The 12,334-nt window shown below is 36.3% G+C and overlaps 1 protein-coding gene across 5 annotated transcripts in view; it reads right to left on the bottom strand.

Moving 5' to 3' along the window:
• The window catches only part of LOC134530997 (uncharacterized), a 291,668-nt gene that overhangs the window by 126,986 nt on the left and 152,348 nt on the right, over nucleotides 1-12,334 (bottom strand). For all 5 annotated transcript variants that reach the window (XM_063366412.1, XM_063366415.1, XM_063366413.1 and 2 more), the window contains one exon: nucleotides 1,967-2,332. In XM_063366412.1, coding sequence (XP_063222482.1) covers nucleotides 1,967-2,332 — 366 coding nt within the window. The remainder of the gene's footprint in view (nucleotides 1-1,966; nucleotides 2,333-12,334) is intronic.

Here is a 12,334-nt window from a genome sequence, read left to right on the forward strand (position 1 = left end):
AATATGTAACAAAACTTACAAAATTTTAAACTTTTTAAGCATTACATAAATACTATTTATACTTGGACAGACACACAAACAAAGTTACAATTGCATACATTTTTTTATGACAATAGTTTGATAAAAAAATATTGAAAATCATCAATAATTTGAGTTACATTAAAAGTGTTTCAAATTCACGTTCTTTAAACATCACAAAGAAAACCAAAACAAGTTGCTAAAATTTTATAAGAATCGGCACATATTTGAAGGAGTCTAAAAACGTTCTCAACTAAATGACGCCAAGTTGTCTTCAGTATGTAACAAACTGGAAAACTCAGCTGCAGAATAAAAAGCAAAAAATAAAATGGACTGGTAAATGGTGCTGTGATTCTTTTCCCTCCATGTATGATTTATTTGAGCAAAACATCTGTAAAGTTTTTGAGCTGGCAGTGTTTACTGATGCCTTGCTGAAGGAACAGCAAAATTGTATTCACTAAAACAGGCCATAGAAGAAGAGGAAAGATGTATGCTATTTATACATGGCTCACCCTTAGTTTTTTTTGTTTTTTTTTTACTTTCCTGCTTGAAGCAGTGTCACTTCCTTTTAAAGTTTGTTATTCTAAACATTTGTTAGCTAGGTCAGTGGATACATGCTGTCCCTTGGCATGTTCATGGTTAGTTTGAGTTACATTTAATTAAGCAAAAATAAAAATACTGTAGTGGTGATGATATTGAACAATAACCTTCTGCACCAGTTTCTGGACTTCAAAGTGTTTCAACATAAACACCACCATCCTTAACAAGTCAGAAGTTATTTCACTAATGAAAACTTTTCCCAAACTCCATCAATTTGGGAGTTTAAAGGATTACGAAGTCCTTAAAGAAGATGTGCAAGAGATAGGCAACAGAAAAGCACATAGATATGTTGAAAGTGCTTATTTCTCAGAGTATAAATTACAATAAGTTTCCACAAGCAATCTTGCATGCCGTTGTAGACCTTTAAACAATGTTGACAATGAACGGTTACTTAGTTGTTGCAGATAGACAGCAGTGCCTGACGAAAGAATTGTTGAAGTATTCAGTAAACTGTATTTTTATGACTAAATTAAACACTTTCATTTAGAATTTTTAGTTTTAAATGTAGTAAAATAAAACAACTACGAAATAGAATTTATGTAATGTTATGGTTTAATATTTTAAAATTAAATGCCTTCAATAAAAGTGCATATAAAAATAAAATAAGCTTGCTTTTTGTTGCGAATTTTGTGAAAAATAACTCAGCTTTTGAGAAAAAATAACCTCTCTTTTTTAAGTTCTCTACTCATTCCTCCAAAGCAAATGACTAGCCAATCAATATTCGTGATAAATATTTACAATACTTTTTAAAAACACATTAAATCTTAAAGTACAGGTAATTTTACAAATGGAAAAACATTCTATACAATACTCTGCATTAAAAAAGATGTTTGTGAGAAATATTAGATTTTGATACAATTTGATTAATTTGCAATATTGAAATATAAAATTAAAAAAAAAAATTACAAAGCTTTCTTACTCTATGCTGTCAATAAAAACTAGAAACTCAAAGATACAAAACACTGCTAAGTTAAATAAACGTTTACTTAAAAAAAATCATAGAGATAATATATCAAATTGCAGGGAATAGTTTTGAATATATATTACAACATAAATGAGCAATTACTATCTTATAGTCACATGACAAAGGAAAAATATTCCTCACATCATTTTTGGTCAATTTTTATATATAGTTTTCTGGAGTTCCTAGTAATGTATTAATAATTATCCAATTCACAATTTATATATAAAGTTGAAAGGAGAACTAGAACAGTTTAAATATTACTTAAGCCTAACATCAAAATAAAATAAAAAGCATCTTCCCAAAGTTTAAAACTGATTTGATTTTTAAATTCAAACAACCAAAGTACCAAATAGACAGAACAAAACAGAAACCCCTCCCAATTACCTCTATTTGCGTCAGCAGTTCTTTGAGTTGCACAATCTTCCACCACCTGATCCCTGGGTCCGGCTGCCTCCCGTTCACCCGCGGCTGTACGGCCCTGTCCAGTGCCTTCATCAGCAGCTCGCTGTAGGCTTCGCGCACCTGCGCGTTCACGTCGCCGTACAGGTGGTTCATCTTCGCCATCATGCCCTCCAGACTCGTGTTGGGCAGCCTGCTAGACAGCAGCTTCTTGAAGCCCTTCGAGACGTAGCAGCGTACCAGATAGGACTTGGAGTCCCGTGATAGCTCCTCCACTATGATGGTCAGCCAGCGAGTCACCGTGGGCTTCGAGACACTGTCAGTGTTCTCCGCAATGATACGGCACGTTCCCTAAGCACAAACAATAGGTCAAATTATGTTCTGCCTGCACTGATGCCAAATGTCAGAAAATAGATTAATTAATTGCTCCAGAAGCAATGACTAAGGTGCCATAACACAAAACAGAACATTAGTTACTAGTACAAATGTGACAACAATGCAACAAAGCTTTCAAGCCATATTTTGTAACTAAAAAAGAAATATGTTTAAAAAAAAATTGATTTCGTTGAGGAAAAGTAGATTGCCATTTCTTTGGACTCTGGACACAACATCACAAATGGGTTATGATCAGTATGCAAGTTCTGTAGGCCTGTGCACAGGGTTAGAAAAAAAACTAAACTACATGTTTTTTTGTTTGTTAAAACCAGCTGTTTTTATTATGTTAGTTATTTTGGTTCTCAGCATGTTCAAATGGAAGTCATACACCATCCCACTTTCTGCCACTCATGTTAAACAAGAAAAGTTAGGAAATCAAAGAACTATCTCCACATCTCACTGGCACTTAACCACAGAAAGGTTATGTCTCCACAGAAACAATATTCTCCATAGAATGGGTGTTTCCCACACAATAGAAATTGATAGTAGAGTCGGGGATTTCCCACAAAAAAGGAACTTTTTTAAACAACAAATTGATTTATTTCCTCTTTTTTTACACTTGTCTACAATTCAATAATTAATACAAGCATTTTTAGCTGGGTATAATTTACAACTTATTCATATAATTTAAATGATAACATCTTGATTAGTATAGAATTTTTTGTTCCTGTAGATCACAAAAAAATTAATGAGCTAACTTTTGTTTCTATTAAGAGTGGAATCAGACCTGCCTGTGCAAATTCAAAATTTCTAAAATCATGATGAATAATTTATTGTATGCATTCTATTCTATTTCAAATACTTACACTTAGAAATTACGAATATTCTATTGTATTCCAAATTCAGTGAAATAGATGCATATCACTTGGTATAAATATTGATATTGAAGCTGAGTCATTGTTTCACAATATAAGAATGTATATGAGGTGTGTTCAAAAAGTAACAGGAATTTTGTAATTTCGCAGGTGGTATTAGACAGATTTGAGCAATTTTTTCATTGTTGTTTTGGTATAAATGTCTGAAAAGTATGCATACATTGTTGGCCATAACAGATGTTTCGTCTGTTATCTGTTGTCAGCTGTCAAAAAAGTTACATATGTTTTGGCACCATAGGGGATTGTTGCTTAGGCATAGCTAAATGAAGTTATCAATGATTCAGAACTTCTGAAAGGTGTCAAAATAGATAATAAACCATGGCTAAGGCTTAATTGTCCCAGTGGAGGCATTTTGGATCACCAAGACCGAAAAATTTTGACACGTGCAATTGAATGTGAAGGTTATGCTCACTGTGTTCTTTGACTTCAACGGCCTAGTGCATCATGAGTTCTCACAAAGTAAAAAGATTATTAGGAGTACTACCTACAAGTTTAATGCCGTTTGCGGGAAGTTATCCGAAAAACCGCCCGGATTTGTGGTGGAACAATACAGGCTTTTGCACCATGATGAATGCACTTGCTCACACTTCACTGCTTGTTCATAAATTTTTGGCCAAAAACAACACTGTAAAGATGCCTCAGCCTCCATATTCACCAGACATGGCCCTGTGAAACTTATTTATGTTCCCTAAAATAAAGAAAATCTAAAAGGACCGAGATTAAAAGTGCAATGCTGAAAGAGCTAAATGCTATCCCAAAGATTGAGTTCCAGAAGTGTTTCAGAAAAAGGGAAGAAGCACTGGCATAAGTGTATAATATCTAATGGAGACTATCTTGAAGGCGAAAACATTAATGCAGGCGATTAAATAAAATTCTTTCCGAAAAACCAAAATTCCCATTACTTTTTGGACACACTTCGTATATATGTGAATGTACCCAGTTAAAATATATTAATGTGCCTTATATTATGACCCTATTTTATTTCAACATGTGTACAGTTAACAGCAGGATGGCTAAATATCAGACAGTAGGACAATTTGCCATTTAGAATTTTTTTATAAGTTGAAAACAAGTAAATAATAAGCAGTTTGTAACCACAAAAAGATTCCATTGAAGTGTATAGAATACTTTGATTATAGTTGTTTATAGCTGTTTTTTTTTAGTTTTTATAACCATTTATGTCAAACTAGCGACCCGCCCTGGCTTCGCACTGGTACAATGCTGATACTAAATATACCACAGAATGTCCTTATATACAACGTTCACAGCTTTTTTGTCATTAGACAATACAAACATGTTTTCTTTAGAGGTTACTCTTGAAAGAGCGACATATAATTGGCCATGTGAAAAACACTCAACGCTCAAATCTAAGCCTTCAATGTTGAAAGTTTGACCCTGCGATTTATTAATGGTCATTGCAAAAGATATCTTTACCGAAAATTGTAGGCGTTTAAATTGGAACGGTAAATCCGATGGTATCAGAGGAATTCGGGGAATCAATACATCTTCTCCGATACCACATCCGATGAGTATTGTGCACTCTATTATGAAAGTTTTTAGTGATTTTACCAGCAAACGCATGCCATTGCCAAGTTTAGGTGGATTCAGGTTTCTTAATAAAATAACAGGACAACCTACTTTCAACACCATTTTATGAGGAGGGAGTTCAGACGGGTTCAAAATATTAAGAAATTCTGTAGGAAAATGAATAGTTTCTTCCAAATCGAGAACAGTATTGACCGAGTAGTATATTTGCGTTGGCGCATTGCAATGTAATGTGTGAATGTGTAATATCTAAAAAAAAATATTCATTTAAATGACATGCTGTAAAGGGCCATATTGATCTATATTAAATGCACAATGTATTTAAGGTACTTATTTGATAAGGATTAATACTGAATTGCTTAAAATCGCTTCGTAAATAAGCAATTATTTCTTGTAAAAAGTACAGGATAAAACATGGTTATTTTGGGTTATATCCATATACCATCGCGAACTTTTTTGTAGACCTTTTTAAGGTGTAAAATACTTTAGTTTAGTACACTATTTTGATCTATCTCGTAGGGATCAGCCAGCTTTTGCAATGTAAGCGCAAAAAAATGTGTTTATTTACAACATCACATTAGAAAACTCTAATATTATCAGTGTTTCTCTACTATATTAAGCATGTATTATACATATAAACTAGTGATGAGCCGATACCGATAGCCGAAACTAAATATCGGCCGATATTAACGTATCGGAATCGTCCCGACCGATATTTTTTTTTCCGATACAAGACGCCGATACAGTCACAAAATTTTGTATTTATTTTCACCCATTGTGAAAGAAAACTTTTCTTAATACTTTCGTAAAACTATAAAATACATACCTAACGATATAGTGCTCATAATTTAGGATAAACATTTATTAAAATGCCAACAAAATCGGCTGTCCATAAAAAAGCGCAGGATTTAAAACAATAAATTTTATTCACAGAAAACCACGTTTTTTTTAACATTAAGTGCCGCCAAGTATTTTCTAGCCTAGGCCTACACACAAAACCGTCACTTGTTCAGCGATATCGCACGACGCACGTAAGTAACAACAACGATCTATGGCTGCGCAGTCGTCATTTCGCATGCGAGAGTGACGTTTGCGATTGTCTCAAAGCAAGATCGTTACTACGTCACGATTGTTGTTAGCGATACCTTTGTATGTTTACTATTTCCGTGATTTCATCAAACAGCATTATTTTCTTTCCCGTTTATTTGTATTTTACATGGTGCTGCTTTCTTCAACAAAATATAATATTACAGAAATGAATCGCAAGAGTGACGTATGGAGTTTCTTTTCTGTTAGTAAAAGCAATGACTAAAAGGCTTTGTGCAATAGTTGTCACTGCCTCGTTTCTCGTGGTGGAAACGACACGCGATCTTACACTACTACTAAATTGAAGCATCACATGGAAAGATTGCATCCATCTGTAAATAATAAATTACTAAAGTTAGATGTTCCGCAGGAGTCTGCATCGCCGTCATCGTCTGAAACTGCTGCGACATTGTTTGTTGAAACTGCCGCAACATCGTCTGAATGTAGGCCTACAATAGCATCATCATCCAAAATTGTGCACACAGAAGATATATTACGTCGAAAAGACAGCAGTAAACAAGAACATATTTCGGGAATGTTTAAGAGGAACATACCTTATCCTCCTACTCACAAAAGGGCAACAGAAATAACATCTCTGATTGCAAATATGATTTGCACAGACATTTTGTCTTTTAGTATTGTGGAGTCAGAAGGTAAGAAACATTTTAACTTAGGCCTAACACATTTAAACTTTGTAACTCTTTGTCTTAACTTGCAGGGGATGATGTGTTAAGTTAGGCCTAATGTAGGACTTTTAATGTTTCTGTTTATACTCTTGAGTTAAAGAATAATATGTGATGTGATTAAAATCCCTATGTTTTTTATTTTAGGTTTCAACAATCTGATGAGATACCTCGAGCCGAGATACAAAATACCACACCGGACAACCTTTTCTTGCAGCGTACTTAATTCCTGAGCTGTATGATGTGGCTGCCCGGAAATTAAAATAGACATTTTGGAGGCTGCAGACCATATCAGCTGTACAACTGACATGTGGTCATCTCTAGCAAATGATGATGATCAGTGTGTGTGTGGAAGTTGTGCCGTTCAGTTATATTAACCACAATGGGCAGAATATATGTGATTTTATCACACAGTATCTAGATGATTGGGGAATAAAGGGTAAGGTGCATCTTAGTGTAAGAGATAATGCTGCTAACATGGTTCGGGCTTGCGAATTATTACAAATTCCGAGTGTTGGGTGTGCTGCTCATACTTTACAACTTGTCATTAAGGAGTCGTTACTGAACCATAAAAATGTCTCTGATGTGTCTACCAAAGTTCGGCGTGTGGTAGGGCATTTCAGGCACTCTATTTCAGCGAACAAACGTTTGACTGAATTCCAAGAAGCCAACAAAAATGCCATGCCACAAACTGAAACACGATGAATCAACCAGATGGAACAGTACCTATATTATGTTGGAGAGGTTTTTGGAGCAGAGACGTGCCATGTCATATCTTGGTCCAGACCTCAATTCGAATGTGGAACTAACAAATGCTGACTGGGAATTGGTAGGAGAAATTGTGAAATTGCTGAAATTTTTCTTCATGGTCACCCAAACCATTAGTAATGAGAATACTAGTATTTCAGAAGCTATCCCACTTGTTAATGGTTTGACAAAACTTCTGTCTACTTGTAAGCCAGGAAATAAGTTGAAGTCTGCCTACACTGACATGGTCCGCAACCTTAATACTCGCTACGCAGATATGGAGAAAAAAAAATGTTAATTATAGTTTAAGTACTTTGCTTGATCCACGTTTCAAACAATTAGTTTTTTACCAGTGAGGAAGATGTAAATTATGCCAAGTCCACTCTTAAACAACAGCTGAGTTTGTTACAGACCCCAGAACTTCATTTACCTGCCCTTGACAATGCCGCTACAAGTTCCAGTGACACTTGTCATTCCATACATTATTTGTACACAAATCTAATTTCCAGTAGTAGTAGTGTTGGAACTATAGTGCGACAACAAGGAAAAGAACCTGCGCAGATCTCACTGCCAGCAGACAGTCACATGATGAGCGCGTAAGGAAGTGGAGGGGGTTAGTAATGGAACCGCTGTCTGGCTGATAACACCTTCGCGCTCGGCTGTCTCGCAGTCCGTATTACACGAACCGATCTACGTAATGGCTTCTACTTCGGGATTTAAATCACGTATTAAATCTAGCACGCCAGTGCGGGGAAAAGCTCGTGAGATTGTTTACAATGTTGCAACACATCTCAGTAGACAAAAACAGTTGTATAAATTGACGTACAATGTCTCTGAAACAACAAGTGCTGCAACAGGTGTCTCAGTATCAACAGATAGACGAATTCTAGCAGAAGGTAAGGCGAAATTAACGAGCAAAACCAGTTTAGCTTTTTCGACACCGACGCGTAAGAAAACAGAGCATAGGAAAATAATCGAAGTAGACGATTTTACATGTGGTGCCGTGCGGAGAAAAATGCAAGAGTTTTATACAGTAAGGACATTAAATAAGTTGACTAAGGCTTTGCAAGAAGACAATGTTTTGAACTGTAGCAGGGAATACTTGCGAAAGTTGTTGAATAGGTTAGTGTTTCGCTGGATAAGTGTCAATCGAAGGGAAAGATTTTGATTGAAAAGCCAGAAATAGCTGCTTGGAGAGGGCGCTATCTTGAACAAATGCGTGAGTTACGTGAGGCTGGCAGAACCGTAGTTTATGTTGACGAAACTTATGTTCATGCTACACACAGCGTAAGTTCTTGTTGGCAGTCAGATACGGAAATAGGCGTCACAGAATCCATTGGGAAAGGTTCAAGATTAATTATTGTTCATGCGGGTGGAGAAGAAGGCTTTGTTCCGAATGATTTACTTATTTTTAAGTCAAAACAAAAATCTGGAGACTACCACGATGATATGAATTTTGAAAATTTTTCAATGTGGGTGTAAAGTAAATTACTGCCAAATTTACCTGAAAAATGTGTTGTAGTTCTGGACAACGCCAGTTATCATATTGCACAGCTAAACAAAAAACCTACAGCATCATCCTTAAAACAAGACATACAAAACTGGCTAGCAAAAAACAATATTCCATTCTCTTTAACAATGACCAAAGAGAGTCTTCTGCTTTTAGTAAAAAGTGCGCCAGTAAAGAAACAATTAAAAATAGTTGATTTAATCATGGAGTGTGGCTATGATGTTATTCGCCTGCCTCCATACCATGCTGATTTGAATCCGACTGATCTGGTATGGGCAGACATCAAAAACAAAATTCAAAAATCTCTTCATCGCTAGATGATAAAAGAAAATTGTGTGAGGAATTTTTCAGTATCTATTCTGTGGACAAATGGAAAGAGTGTTGCAAGCATGTGAAAAATATTGGACTATGTTAGCAGTGACAGGAGAATTGACATTGAAATTGATAAAATAATAATAAATGTCGGATGTTCAAGAGACACGGACACTGCAAGCGATACAGACAGTGAGGAAAGCAGTCTTTGTGATTCGGAATAGGTGAGTATGTTAATTGTGGGCTATCTTTTTTTCCTTGTTTACGAAGTGGTTATTTTCTATGCCTGTTTCAATGTTTTGAAGCAGTACTTACATTTAAAATGGATTCTAAACCACTTCGGTATAATCTTTGCACAAATATAATTTTTAACTTCCTACATAATAAATTAGACTCGGTGAATCTAAGTTTTTTTAGCCATGCATTTGAATGAGCCTTTATATATATATATATATATATATATAGACACACAGTAGAACCCCGATTATCCGCGACACGATTATCCGATTCGCGGATTAACCGCGATTTATGTTCATCAAGTCCAATTTTTTAGTTACATATAACCAATGATTCAAAATGTATGTAAATGTTAAAATACTTTGCAAAATGTATGTTGGTCAAAGTACTTTGACTCAGTTATGTTTATATACACAGAAAGTTAAAAAAAAAATACTAGTACATACATACGTATGTACATAATATTTTTGTGTTCCATGTTACGTGAATAGATTATACACTGGTGCGCGATTCCACGTCCGCATGACCGGACTGTACACTCCCGCGCGCAGCACGGCGCCGTGCCACAGAGATTACCCGGCGCATGGAGACAGTCCATTCCATTAGTGTACGTTGTTGAAGCGTCAAGGTGGTGATAATTTTATGTATTGTAACAGTGATCTGCATTCCGACGGATTATACCGTTGTGTTGTGCGGAAGTGTTGAGCGCAACATTTCATCATGTCATCAAATGAACAGAAAAGAAAGCGAGTGGTACTGTCCATCGACAGCAAAACAAAAATTATAGAAAGATTTCAGAGTGGAGAAACGATTGCAAACTTGCGACTGAGTTTAATGTCGGTAACACAACAGTGCGCGACATCATAAAAAATCGCGAAAAAATCCTTCAGTTTGCATCACAGGCTGACACTTCAAGTGGATTAAATAAACGCAAGACGATGAACGAATCCACATTTAGCAGCTTGGACACTTGTTTGTTTGAATGGTTTCAACAGAAAAGGTCGGAGGGTGTAGCATTAAGTGGCGTAATTTTATCACAGCAGATGTAATTTTTTTTAAAAAAACTAGGCTTGACAGAAGAACCATTTTCCTGTTATATTACTTCTCCCTTATTTTATGAGCACCAACTGTACGGAAGTGTGTGTGTGTGTTGCAACTAGTGCTTGGCACGCAAGATAAATTCAGCCTATCACTTGCTGACGCGGCAGAGTGATACGACGGTGTTATTTATTTCAAAACTCAGCTAAGAGTGAACGGAGAATAGATATAACGACCCCTCACGGTTCCCGAGATTAGGGTCGTTATAGAGAGGTGGTCGTTATAAGATTTCCGACCCATCTGCAACACTTAAGTCATAATAGGCCGTTTTTGCACTAATTCCACGTTCAGCAAACTAAAAATAAAAAATCTAACATTTTAAATTCATATAAATAAAGGGGGATAAAAACACCGTGAATTATACGAGACAGAGACACCGTTTCAAAACCATCAAATCAAGTCTCAATGCACTGGTATGAAAAATCTTATCTCGAAAAGAATTTTGAAGGCAGTCGTTCTGTAAAACGATAACCAGCCCGATGGTGTTACTGACAACAGAGCAATGAGCTAAGTGTGGCAGCGTCGCTTACGGGCGATGAAAAGAATGCGTGACCTTGGCAGCTATCAGCTGTCTTGGGCCCTCGGACTGGCGGGCGGTTAGTCACACACCTCGGTGCAACAACGACTCGCGTGCCCACGTCTCCGCACACGAAAGATTTAAAAACCACTGCTGCCCAGCACTAAGCAGTCCGCTTCTATGTAAACAACGCACACGCACACAAAGCATGTGTATATATTTAATCTCCGAATGTCCACAGATGGCTGTCTGTGGGCTAATAACCTTTGAGGCAAGCATGACTCGGTTAACCGCGATTTTCGATTATCCGACTCACTCGTCCCCTTCATTAACACGGATAATCGGGGTTCTACTCTGTCTGTGTCTGTGTGTGTGTGTGTGTGTGTGTGTGTGTGTGTGTGTGTGTGTGTGTGTGTGTGTGTGTGTGTGTGTGTGTGTACACACACAGTAAGTCCTCTGTTTACGGCGGGGTTACGTTCCTGAAAACCGCGACGTAAATAGAAACGACGCAAAATGAGCCATGTTTTATGCCACCGGCCGACCACGGCCCAAGGTCGGCCGGAAGCGCTGGCATACAGACGTGACAACGGGCAATTTTATCAGCAAATTACAACCGACAGCGTGGGAAACAAGTCCAACTAGTACTTCTCAGCTTTATAGAATGGTTATTTAACCAGCTGCTTTATTACCTTTATTGATTGAAATATAAAAACAGATATATAGTCGTTTGGAAGACATCTTATGAAGAAAAAATCATAAATTGCAGTGAGCTGATACTGTAGGCCTACTACAAACGCATTTAATCACGATAAAGTTAACGGCACGTTTAAAACTCCGGCCAACTCAATGATATCATAGCGACTGAAGTGTAGATCTGTCCTGTAGCAAACCGTATGTATTAGTTATTGAGTAACGGGTGCGGCATCTAGTAACGAGTAACGAAACGTTACACACGAATGCATTTCATTACTCACATTTTTCGTATGTTTTACGCATGTGCGCGCTTATTCGTTATAAAGAACGATGTTTGTTTATTAAGAAAAGTATAATTTGGAATTTCGTCGTCCAAGTTTTTTACTGTTTATTAAAGGTATTGTGTGTGTAGACAAAGTTTGAGATTGGAACAGAAACAACGTAAGAAAGTATTTTTTACAAATTATAAATATGTATGTTTTTGTTTTTTATTATCGCGTATTTTCACGTTTTTTGTTCTTATCTTAAAAGAGATATTATAATAAAGCTGCTCTAATGAGATTTTATTGTTTCTTGGTTAACAAAAGCTGTTAATTATCAAATACTTTTAATTGT

Source organism: Bacillus rossius, chromosome 3, assembly GCF_032445375.1.
Source record: "Bacillus rossius redtenbacheri isolate Brsri chromosome 3, Brsri_v3, whole genome shotgun sequence".
Taxonomy (NCBI): domain Eukaryota; kingdom Metazoa; phylum Arthropoda; class Insecta; order Phasmatodea; family Bacillidae; genus Bacillus; species Bacillus rossius.